Source organism: Bombina bombina, chromosome 1 (genome assembly GCF_027579735.1).
Source record: "Bombina bombina isolate aBomBom1 chromosome 1, aBomBom1.pri, whole genome shotgun sequence".
Classification (NCBI taxonomy): domain Eukaryota; kingdom Metazoa; phylum Chordata; class Amphibia; order Anura; family Bombinatoridae; genus Bombina; species Bombina bombina.
In genome coordinates this window covers 901446203-901459759 of record NC_069499.1, presented here as the reverse complement: position 1 = coordinate 901459759, position 13557 = coordinate 901446203, and the positions used below count along the sequence as shown (strand labels likewise).

The 13557-nt window shown below is 34.9% G+C and overlaps 1 protein-coding gene across 1 annotated transcript in view; it reads left to right on the top strand.

Moving 5' to 3' along the window:
* The window catches only part of CDH8 (cadherin 8), a 658573-nt gene that overhangs the window by 363844 nt on the left and 281172 nt on the right, over positions 1–13557 (top strand). The window contains exon 5 of the mRNA XM_053699570.1: positions 11978–12145. Within this exon, the coding sequence (XP_053555545.1) occupies positions 11978–12145 (168 nt within the window). The remainder of the gene's footprint in view (positions 1–11977; positions 12146–13557) is intronic.

Here is a 13557-nt window from a genome sequence, read left to right as displayed (position 1 = left end):
CATAGTATGTACGCCCATTTGGCACAAGGGGTTAAAGAAAGGGACTTTTGAATCAACTTAATTTGATTATAAAATTATACATTTATTATATATCAGTATAATTATTCTATTACTTAGGTTCATTTATGAAGAATAAAAGGCTTAATCCTATAGTGTTTGGCTGCAGAAGAAATCATTAAATGGTTGCTTAGATCAGTGAAAGGCAACTGGCAGCCATTATTCTTTTGTAAAACCTCAAGAAAAAAAAAACAAAAAACCCATCTGAGTCATCTCTGTTCTATCAGACACACATACAGTGGATTTAAAGGGACATAAAAGTGTAAAATAAAATGCTCTAGTGTGTTGGAACATTTATTTTCCGTACTGTTGCTTGCTTTTAACTGTTTTTAAATGCCTGCAAAGGGGTTAAATATATATTTAATGTCATATTCAGAGAAGCAATGCACTATTAGGACCTAACTTAACACATCTAGTGGCCAATGACAAGAGGCATATGTTCCCAGTTTGACATTGCTGCTCATGAGTCTACCTAGGTATGCTTTTCAACACAAGGATATCAAGAGAACAGAGTAAATTTGATAATAGAAGTAAACTGAAAACTATCTAAAGATTGCCTCTGTCTGAATCATGAAAATGTAATTTTGACTATCATTTCCCTTTAACACTTTTTGGAGAGTTTACAATGTATAAAACAAAGGGAGATAGGAACCCCCCCCCCCCCCCATTAAGAAATGTCTTTTACTATTGCTTTCTGGGCATGGCTTACTAAGTTATATATATAGATAGAGCATGCAATTTTATGCTAATATCAAATTGTCTTTGTTCTCTTGTTATCATTTGTTCAAAAGCAGGAAACTAAGCTCAGGAGTGTGTACATATTTTGAACACTATATGGCAGCAGTTTCACAAGAATGTATTTTTAAGAGCGCTAGATGGCAGCACTTTCCCTGCCATATTGTGCTACAGACACCTACCTAGGTGTATCTTCAACAAAGAATACCATGGGAGCAAAACAAATTTAATAACAGAAGTTTAATAGAAACTTTTTTTAAAAATTGCATTCAATGGTATTCGATTTTTTTGTGCCATCTCCATTCTTAGTACATCAGGTCTAGCATTTAAAAATAAGTCAGATTTACTTTACAGAATTAAATTCATAATCTCTTCCACTATTCTTGAGCCCTTAGTTATTACATTAAAATAACACAGAAGAATATAACACTTTGTGTGAACTGTGTAAAAATAATTCTTCCAGTCAGTATGAAAATGAATAATTGCTAAGGCAGAAATATAAGTCAGTTGCTGCTCCATTTAAATAGTTATTTTGCATTGATGAATGCTTTTACAATGAGACAAAACATCTGTATTCACTCTGATTAAAAAAGCAAAATTTTTTATCCTGTTCTTTTGCAAGTATAAGAACCATTTTTCTTAGAGTCAAGCTACAAATTCCCTGTGAACAAAAAAAAAGACACCATTACAGCAGACTAAGATATGCTATCTTTGTGGTATTACTTGTTCTAGCGTTCAAGAGATAGTACATTATACTTAGATGACATCCGAACTATGATTGCAGATCTCCTTTTGTAGAATATGAAAGAATTTGAGATTATGATATGGTTTGCTTATATTCGCTGGAGGGTCTCTTTACTTAATGTTTAGGTGAAACAGATTTTACTGCAGTAATGACTAATATCTCAGTATTTTGGAGCTTTGTTACTGGAAGAAAATGCATATATTTCAATGGTCTGCCTTTTTCTGTATTAAAGAAGATATTCAATTTTTACTGTTTTCATTTTTACTGCTGTGCAAGTTTTGCCTGTTCAAAAAGCAGGTAGTATATAATCTCCCCCACCAATAGAATATGTTATACTGTATTATATTATATTTTAATTGTGTGGGGTGGGACAGTTTAATTTTGGCATATCTATGCTTTTTAATGTTTGATCAGGAACTATAACTCTGGCATTAAAGGGACATGTTCTTTGCTTTCTTGTCATCCTTTGTTGAAAAGCAGGAAGGTAAGTTCAGGAGTGTGCACGTGGCAGCAGTTTTGCAACTATGTTATACATTAGCAAGAGAACTAGATGGCAGCATTATTTCATGTAATGTAGTGCTCCAGACATGTATGCGCTACCTATCTAGATCTCTTTTCAACAAAAGAATAAATTAAAGAATAATTTAAAGTTTTAATCCAAATTAAACTTGCATAATTCAGATAGAGCATGTCATTTTAAGACACTTTTCTCAGCTGCATTCATTACTTGTGGGAAATACTGAACCTGGCCACCAGGAGGAGATCATTTCATTTTTTTACACACATGATTATTGTCATGGGATCCAGATGGACTTCATTCCTTACGCAGGGACTTGTCTCTGATGAGGCTCGGTGCGGCCAGAGTGGAGTCAATAGCTCTTCAGTGTGTGATTTTGACTTCGGTCACATGTCCGTCAGGCTGTTGAGGGCGTACCTAAGGTGGGCTTGGAAGATCAGTAGGTTTTTCCCTCCCATTCTTCTTTTTCTTTGGATCTTCAGGCAATCCTTCTGCTCTGACAGTTTAACGACTGGGTTTGTCCCAGTGTATTCTATCTGGTCTTATTTTGTGGGCTTGAATCTCCTTCTGAGTTTGTGTCTCCCTAACTCTCAGGGTAGTATCTCGGTTGGGTTATGGGCAGAGACCCACTGCCATTCTCTGTCAGCAACCCTCTCTTCGGGGGCGATCATCCAGGTCGGATGTTACCGGTTTATCTGAATTATATCTGGTGGGGGACGCCGAATGAGAATATCTAGGCGTTCCGTCTCTATTCCAGTTTACCCTTTATGGGTCGTGGGGCCGCTTGGATGTGGTTCCCGATCTAGGGTTTTCTCCTCAAGGAGGTTCTTTGTAGCAGGGTTCTGCTGGAACAGGGTCTCTTTGCTTCCTCGAATCCTTTTCACTGAGGCGGACTGCGAGAGGTCGATTAGTTCTTAGCCGCAGAGACAAATTTTTATGAGTGGTTATGGTCTGCTCCTTAGGGCGCGTAATCTGGTCCCTTATCATCAATGGTAGGTATGGGGGACCCCTTGACAGTGATGGAACAGGGCCCGTCCTGGCACACTATTCAGCCTTCCAGGGTTCCTTCCTTCTTCCAGGATGTTCTGGAATGGAGCTTCATAGCCGATTCACTGCTGAATCAGTTTTGGCCCTGTCTGTCTGTCTGTTTTTATTTTTGGCACCAGAGGCTCGTTGAGCTTCTGGATGTACAGTTTTTGCTATGGCTCTGACTGCATTCAGGCCGGTGTATAGTTCTGATGCTCTTTCAGGGTTTTTTGGATCATGCCCTTCTGATCTTGGCATCGGAATTTCTTTGTTCCTATGCGTGAGGTTGTCTTTAAGTTGTTCCATTAGAGGTCCTTATGTCTCAATATTACTTTTGAGGGTAAGTCTCTGGGTTTACGGTCCTGCGATGCGCCCCTTCTTATCGAGTGTTGCATGATAGTAAGGCTGTCCTACGAAACTAGTTAGAATTCTTCCAGATGGTGTTAATCACACTTTTCAGTGGAGGATTTGTAGTCTATTTTTTATATTCTATTCCTTCTTCGTGAAGGATGTTCTTTTCATTCCTTTAATAGAAACGTACCATTCAGTTCTATATTTAGCCTATATGGAATAGACAGTTCTTCTGTTTATTTATGTCTGGAAAGTGTAAGGGTCAAAAGGTATCTTTGCCTTCCTTGTATTTTATGGTTGAGGAGTATCGTCCGCTTGGGATATGAGTCGGCAGGACCAAACTTCCTCAGAGGTTTTCGGCTTAGTTTTTCGAGCAGTGACGACCTTTTGGGCTATTAATATGAGGCTTCTATGGATCAGTTTTTGTGGGCGGACTACTTGGTCCTCCTTACTTCTTGTTTCCAAATTTGTATTTGAGTTTTTACTTTGCTTCTGATGAAGTAGCCTTCGGGAGATAAGGTTTTTCAGACTGTGGTGCCTCCAGATGGAGTCCACCCCTTTCCTTTTTGCCCTCCCGTTAAGCATTCAGTGTCCTCTGTAGCTTGGGTATGAATGCAGCTGTGGACTATCCTTGTATTAAGAAGGAAAACTTAAATTATGCTTACCAGATCATTTCCTTTCCTTCTGTACAGGGAGAGTCCACAGCTCTCAACCGTTTTCTCTGATGGGCAGCCCTAAATTTTATCTTGTTCTTCTGGCATCTTTTTCACCCTGATATTTCTCCTACTGTAACTTTTTCCCTCGACAGAATGACTGGGGGATGAGGGAAGTGGGGGAGGTATTTAAGCCTTTGACTGGGGTGTCTTTGCCTCCTTCTGGTGGCCAGGTTCAATATTTCCCACAAGTAATGAATGCAGCTGTGGACTCTCCGTGTACAGAAGGAAATTAAATTATCTGGTAAGCATAATTTAAGTTTTAATTCACTTCTATTTTTAAATGTGCTTCTTTCTCTTGGTTTCCCTTATTGAAAAAGAATACGCACATACCCTACACTAGTGGGAGGTAGCTGCTGATTGGTGCCTGCATAAATGTGTCTCTTGTGATTGGCTTACTAGATGTGTTCAGCTAGCTGCCAGTAGTACAATGATGTTCCTTCAGCAAAGGATAACAAGAGAATTAAGCCAATTTGATAATAGAAGTAAATTGGAAACTTTTTTTAAACTGTATTCTTCTTGAAAGAAAACATTTAGACACCACTGCAGGCACTAACTACTCTCCTGTTTCAGCACCATAGATACCAATACCTGGGACTACAACTCTCACAAACTGTTGCTGACAAATTTCTGCTGAACATGCCTTGTTTTTTTTTTAAGCTGTCTGCTACTACTAAGCATACTCAATATATATATCTTAGCAACCACTGGTCATTTTTTTTTTACCAAAGACAATAAAATCTATTAGCATACCAAATATCATAACAAGTGAAAAATACTTTTTTTTTTCTTGATTTGGCTGACTGTTTCCCTACCTCTTTAAATTAAAAGTGCGTTTTTGACACTTAGGGCTCCATTTATTAAGCAGTGGATGCTGCTTCGAAGCCCATTTTTTCAGGTCCACCTGAAATGGAAGTTAAGAAGCAGCGGTCATTACAAAGGATACCAAGAGAACAAAGCAAATTAGGTAATAGAAATAAATTGGAACGTTATTGAAAATGACATGCTGTATCTTAAAGGGACACTAAACCCTATCATTGTCTTTCATTATTCAGATAGAGAATACGAATTTAAACAACATTACAAATTACTTCTATTATTTATTTTGCTTCATTATTTAGATATTCTTAGTTGAATGAAAAGCAATGCACATGGGTGAGCCAATCACACAAGGCTTCTATGTGCAGGAACCAATCAGCAGTTACTGAGCCTATCTAGATATGCTTTTCAGCAAAGAAAATCAAGAGAATAAAACAAATTAGACAATAGAAGTAAACTAGAAAGTTGTTTAAAATTGCATGCTCTTTCTAAATCATGAAAGAAACAATAAGGGTTTCATGTCCCTTTAATCATGAAAGAATAATTTTAACTTTACTTTCCCTTGAGGTAAATTATTATAGCTTGCTAGTTTTTACAACTAAACACATGAAAATGCTATAGAGATAAAGGACTAACATTATATTTAGACTTAATAATATGGAAACAAATGTTTATTAATGAAAAAAAATATTAGTGGCAGGATTAAAGGGATATGTTATATGACGAGGGGCGAGACTTGAAAAAAAAAAATGGAAATGTGAGGTATCAGTTTGTGTACAGCAATTTTGGTGGATTCAAGCAATAATCTTCCTATAGAAATGGTAAACGCAAGGAATATTGGTTCCATTTACCAATTAGCGATATAGCTGCTTCGGAGCCCCAGCGTTTCAGTACCTTAACCTATCCACAACACTTTAGATGGTAGAAACGAATCATCTTGATCCGATCGGATTGGGATGATTGACAGCCCCCTCTTACGCGGAATGTGCTGGTTGCGCAATGTTAACTGCGGGTAGTGAATTGCTGCCTGCTCACTGCGAGCCTGGGCAGATGGGGTTCAAGACAGCAAACCTCGTCCATCCGTCCTTTCATAAATAGAGCCCTATAAAATAATTAAAAAATGCCTGGAACACACATAAGGCAATAAGTGAGTTTGCACTGCACAAGTTATATGAGTTGACTTAATGGGCCTTTTGATTCTTATCTATCATCAAATTCTGTTTCTATATTATAAACTTTTTCCGTATGCAGTGAAAAATTTCAGTATAGCTATAACACATTACTTGCTCAATATTTCCCATTGAAATATTTTTAATACTATAAGGCACAACATAAATGGACCACTTAAATGAAACCATAATTCTGATTCTTTTACTTTTTATTTTCAAGTTGATCTACTACAAATGTAAAATTCTGTAGATATTTTGATTTATGAAAATAGCAAATTGGACATATACTTTTATTGTTACATTTCTGTTAATGGTCTTTGGTTTGGTTAATCTCTTACATAGCATTCATTATAGCATTCCCAGAAGTGGAAATGGAAACACATGAATGCTAATTAGCATAACATTATCCAAAATCTTTGACTCCTGTGGAAGCATTCTCGTATATGATTATGAAGCAAATTCTCAAATACTACAGTCAGCACATTCAAATATAAATATAAATAACACTTTTATAATTTTTTTTAATCGTTACTGTCACTTTGTAAGCTTTCGTATTCAGTTTTTTCTCTGGAGACAAGTTTCTTTATAATAAATGTACATTTTTTTTTTTAAATAGATGCTTAGAATTTATCAGCAATTAAATAATGTAGCAGCAGTTTTGGCAACACTATTTCCTGCAATATTGTGCTCAGACGCATACCTGGGTATCTGTTCAACATGGAATACCTTGGGAACGACAAAGCAAATTTGATAAAAGAAGTAAATGGAAACTTTTTTAAATTGTATGCTCTGTTTGAATCACAAACAAAAATGTTTGGGTTTTATATCCCTTTAAGCGTTTGATATTGTTTTTTTACGTTTTTTACGCTAGAATGATTACACATCCTGAGAGCTGTGGTTAACTGTTTTGCAAAACAAAAAAGTGTCACAAAGTACAGTTAAACTCATAATAACATTATCTAATAAAAATGATTAAAAAAAAATATTGCACAAAAAAAGTTATAAGGGTGAAAAGGCTAAGATATGCTAAAGCTCACAAAGGTTGGAATGAAGATCAGTGAAAAAGAGTATTATGGAGTGACAAATCCAAGTTGGACATTTTTGGTTCCAATCGTCAACAATATGTGAGAAGAGTTGGAAAGAGATGGAAGAATGAATGCTTGTGGCCTTCAGTGAAATAGGGTGGAGGGTCTGTCCTAGTTTGGGGTTGCATTTCTGTCAGTGGTATTGGCGATATTGTACTGATGGGATCATGTTTTAATCAGGCTTTAATAAAGATATATCTTAAAATTACAGAAAACTTACAAAGTCTTCAACAACCTTGCATTCTCCCATATCTTACATCTTGGCTCAAAGTATTAAACTTAAACCATCATTGTCCTATATACAATTTAGGGTTAGATTACAAGTGGAGCACTATTTATCACTAGAAGTAAGCTTTTTGAGCGCATCGGGTAGCACTCATATTATGGGTTGAAAGTTAAAAGTTTTCACTAGCTCTCTAACCTGACACACACAGAAATCCAAACTTTGAATATCGCAATCCCGTTAGCGTATTGCCCCATAGAAGTCAATGGAGCATTAAAAGTGTGTTTGTGGGGGGGGGGGGGGTTGTGGGGGGGGGGAACCCAATTGCAATTTCTCAAATGTGCTAACCCAACATGAAAATATGAATATTTTGCATTCCAATGTTCCTCACATAGAAGACTATATTCCATTTATTCAAAATGACATATTTCTACATATATCTGATTATATTTTGATAAAATATATATCTTTACCTATATATGACTATATATAAATATGTATCTCTATGTTAATGCCTGCCTTTTTTTTTCTCTAACAACTGAGACCTCATATCTTTGAGCCCTTATAACTTTTTAAAATAATTTTTATTAGATAGCGTTATAATGTTGTGTAACTGTATTTTTAAATGTATTTTTTATGTGTTTTATTCAAGCGTAACAATTAACCAGAACTCTGAGGTTGCGCTATCCTAACCCACGTTAAATTAAATTGTGCTCAAGTGATCGCATTTACTTTCAACTTGGAATATGCGCCCAAATTTCCGACGTACGCAAACAGACGCTATAAACACGATATAGCTTGTGCGCAACTGTTAGCACACCACCCCTAATGTGGCCCTTTGTGGGGAGATTGTTGTTCAGCTTATATTTAAGAGTATACAACAAATACGATTGAGATGTGCACTCTGTGACCTAGTCCATGAAATATGTTAGACATACTGTACCTTTAGACTTACTAATTTGCTTTATATAGGAAAAATATATCAACCATGTATATATCAGGTGAAGATTACTATGCTGACATTTGAAAAAATATTTTGCAATACAAAGTAGCAAATTATCTATCTACAGAACCTTATTACACTCAAAAATAGGAATAATGTGATTCAAATATTTACCAGTATATTGGTAATAACATTACTGAGTATCATAATGAATGCATATAGGCAAGAAAAAACGTGGTGCTCATTTTTCATGTAATCAGCTTTCCAGATTATATTTAAATAAGATTTTCATAAACTGAAATGAATTCATATATTAAAATGCTACCCTTATCAACAGTCCTCTGATAAATATGCATGCATGAGAAACACATCAGCTTTTTTTGTGTGCGTTTTGTTTAAACATAATGAAGTGTTTATTGCTATATCATATGGAAATGTATTATACATTTTCACCATAGTATCAAACAGGCAACACTTGCCGGAAAAAAATAAAGTGTTTTTTTTTTTTTTTAAATCTTGAAAATAACTAATTTTTAATTTTCTAACCTGTTCTTCGTTAACTTTAAAGAGACATTAAACACTAAGGGCCAGATTATGAGTGGAGTGCTATTTATTGCTCCCGCTCGTGCGCTAGCTCCACTAGAAGTAAGCTTTTTGCGTGCATCGGGTAGCGCTCATATTACAAGTTGAAAGTCAAAAGTTTTTAACCCGACGAGCGAATAAAGTTGAACAATATCGAGCGTGTTAACATATTACCCTATAGAATATAATAGAGCAAAAAATAGCGGGGGAAAACCCTACTCGCACGCAAACTTGATCACATATTCTCAAGTGTGCTAACCTGACATGAAAATATGAATATTTCACATTCCAATGTTCTTCACATAGCAGAATATGTTCTATTTATTCTTAAATATATATTTACACATATTCTAAAAAAATCTAATGGTGTTTTTGCTATTTTTTTTTCTAACTCCCCACACTCGCCAACTTTAGCCCCAAAATACTGCCTAGTGCAGTTATTTTATTAAAAAATAAAGATGCTGCTTTCTAAATTTTCCGCAAACAGGAAAATTTAGCACTCCACTAATAATTTAGCACTCCACTTGCAATCTAGCCCTCAGTGTTTAATGTCCTTTCAAAGTAATATTAAACACTAAATACTTTTTTATAATTATAGTATTGAAGTAATTCCCCACCTCCCTCTAGTCATGGAAGCCGCCATGTTGAATTCTGGTTTTCAATGCATTCCAATGCTAATGTGTTTGCCCAGGTGCAGCAGTTTTACTTCACATACCTACAGAAAAGGGGTTTTGCCATATTGGCGCCACAGAGAATGTTACTTTAGTAGATTGTGATACCTTTTAATGAACCAACAAAATCTAGGTTTGTTTTTTTATTATTCCAATCAGCTTTCAAGGCCTCACAGGTATCTTCTTCAGAAGAGATCTTTGAGGCCTTGAAAGCTTATGGAATAAAAAAAAAAATGATTTTGTTATTCCATTTAAGGTACAATCTATCATAGGAACATCACATACCTGCAGGGAAAATTAAGTTACAAAATGCTAGACACGTTTCTTTAATTAAAGGAACAGTCTAGTCAAAATTAAACTTTAATGATTTAGATAGGGCATGCAATTTAAACAACTTTCTAATTTACTTTAATTATCAAAATTGCTATGTTCTCTTGGTATTCTTTGTTAAAAGCTAAACCTAGGTAGGCTCGTATGCTAATTTCTAAGCCCTTGAAGGCCGCCTCTTATCTCATTTTGCCAATTTTTTACAGCCAGACAGTGCTAGTTCATGTGTGCCATATAGATACCATTGTGCTCACTCCCATGGAGTGAGTCAGCCTGATTGGCTAAAATGCATTTCTTTAAATAGCACTGAGATAAGGAAGCAGTTTGCAGAGGCTTAGACACGAGGTAATCATAGAGATAAAAAGTATATTATTATAACAGTGTTAATTATGCAAAACTGGGGAATGCGTAATAAAGGCATTATCTTTTAAAAAAATAAAAATTATGGAGTAGACTGTCCCTTTAAATATAATTGACTAAACCTTCTAATTATTGAATATTTTTGTTATAACTTTATTTATTTTTGTTGGACACCCAATTTGACACTATGAGCTACACACTAAGAAAATGTTTATAAAATATATTTTGATTCTTAATTTACTTAATACCCATTTGTCATAACCTGACAGAGCTCCCATTGATTTAAGTGTGTTAAATATAACAGATTTATTAAAAGTGTTGATAATTTTATTGATATAATCACAAAATCAAAATCAAAATCACCAAAAATTTCAGTGAGTCACTCTGAACTTTTGTATGAAAGCAAACAAATGGCAGAAGCGTGTATATTAGCTTATATTTTGTTACTGCGATACACAGTTGATCATATTATTTTACCTGTATTCTCTAAAACACACTTTATTTAAAGTGATGATAAACTATAAATAATCAAATGCCATAAATGTAATCTTTGCCATTAAAAAGGTATGTGTACCTATATTTAATCCATCCACGAAAGGGTTAAATTAGTTCATATAATAATTCTTCTATTACAATGTTATTCCGGCCCACATGGATGAACTCTTTTTTTTTTTTTTTTTAAATGACAAATCCAGTGAACATCCAATCAATATGTGTGTCATTTGACAATCTTGAAGTTCAGCCCCTTTAAAGCCCTTAAAGGGACAGTATACTATAAAATAGTTTTTCCCTTAATGTGTTTCCAATTACTTTTTTTACCAGTTGCAGAGTATAAAATGTTTGAGAATTTGCTTTTTAAGGCTTATTTGTGCATATGAATAAGCTGTTTTTTGTTTTGAAGCCACAACCTAATACAATGGGTTGAGCTTGTAGGTATAATCAGATCTCATTACTTCATCACATTGTGTTCATATAATTGCTACTTTATCTTATAACTGTCCATAAACTAATCACCAATACTTGGAGAGAACAATGGAACATTAACATTTTATTACCTTATCTCTTCTATAACTCACTGAGAGTGTAATTTCCTCTACTGGCTGTGTTAACATAGCTTGGCCTTGAGGCCAAAAACTTTCAGGATAGGTGGGGATACCACAGGCTAAATAAACTATTTCTAATGCCAATATAAGGGTAATGGAAATAATTGTAAACCATTTAATACACTCCAGCAGGTAAAGTGGATCATTGGGAACAAATTAAAGCGGAGAACATTTTTGAGTAAACTGTCCCTTTAAAAAGCCTATGTAGAGAGTAGGTGGGACTGCTCTATACATCAAAGCCCAGCCAAAAGAGGAAATGAAGGGGGGGCGGAGGAACAGACAATACCCATTAGGATTATAAATCTTTTATTATAAAATATATAAACACTTTTAAAAAATGATGTGGTTTTACTTACAAACTAATATATTTTTTATTGCATTCTTATATTCTGAAGTTTACCATCACTTTAAGGTGATTAGGACTTAAAGTAACAGTTTATTTTTATAGAATGTAGATTATTTATATCCTTTTTATTATACAGAATTATTCTGAAGTGGAAGCTGTAAAATCTGTTCTTATGTTTAAAAAACGCATTTTATTTCTTTTTTAGCAATTATTAAGACGGCACTTTCTAATATGGACAGAGAAGCAAGAGAAGAATATATTGTGGTCATTCAAGCCAAGGACATGGGTGGACATATGGGAGGACTTTCTGGAACTACAACAGTTACTGTGACTTTAACCGATGTCAATGACAATCCGCCAAAATTTGCAACGAGTAAGTACATTTTTTATTAGAATACTTATTTATATACTTTATTTCATTCAGAACCACTAACCTTTCTTAAAAAATAGATAACAGTGGACAAACAACATAAAGACAGGCAGGCAGACAGACAGATGGAAATATAGATATTTATTAAAGGGACACTCAGGTCAAATTACATTTTCATGATTCAGATACAGCATGTAATTTTGAAACAACTTTCCAATTTACTTCCATTAAAAAAAATGTGCACAGTCTTTTATATTTACACTTTTTGAGCCACCAGCTCCTACTGAACATGTGCAAGAATTCACAGACTATACATATATGCATTTGTGATTGGTTGATTGCTATCACATGGTACAGGGGGTGTGGAAATATCCGTAACTTTGACATTTGTTAGAAAAAAATCTACTACTCATTTCAAATTCAATGCTATTGTATTGTCTTGTTATCTTGCATTTGTTGACTATGCAAATCTACTGTGTTTACTGGTCCTTTAATGTTACCTTAGCTATCCAAAGCACAAATTATTTGCATAATTTAACATAAATTGATTTATTGATAATTTGTGCAACAATCAAAGAAAACATTCATTAGTGGCTAATTTTAAATTAAAGCAATATTAAAGTCAAAATTAAACTTTTATGATTCAATAAGAGCACATGATTATAAACAACTTTCTAATCTTTTTATGTGCACCCTTTCTGAGGCACCAGCCTCTACTGAGCATATGCAAGAATACACAATATATACGTAAATGCATTTTGTGATTAGCTCATGGATGTCACATGATGCAAGGGGAAGTAAAATGTAACTAAAGTTTTTAGATTGTCAGAAAAAACAAATCTACTACTTATTTGAAAATCAGACTAAGGGGCCGATTTATGAAAGTGCGAGCGGACATGATACGATGTAGAGTATCATGTCTGCCGCACATCGATAAATGCCAACAGTAAATGCTGAATACATTTATCATTGCACAAGCAGTTCTTGTGAACTGCTTGTTCAATGCCGCCCCCTGCAATTGGCTGCTAGCAGGGGGCGTCAATCAGCCTGATCGTATAGGATCAGGGCAGGCAGACAAGTTATGGAGCAGCGGTCTTTAGACCACTGCTTCATAACTGATGTTGCAGACGAGCCTGACGGAAACAGGGGCAGATAATTTGGCCCCTAAGTGCTTTTTGTATTGTGTTTTTTTATGCATTTGTTGATTGTGCAATTCTTCTTTAGTTCATGGACTTTTAATATAGGCTTAAGTTTTTAGCCGGGTTTTCAGTAAGATTAGCTGTTGCTATATCTATTATATATTAAGTTGTGGGGACAACACTGGCAGGAAAGTAAGACATGGAAATAATATTGAAGCTGTAAGTAACTGATTTTCTGCATTGTCAAATGCTCAATGGTTTTCTGTCACCGTGAAT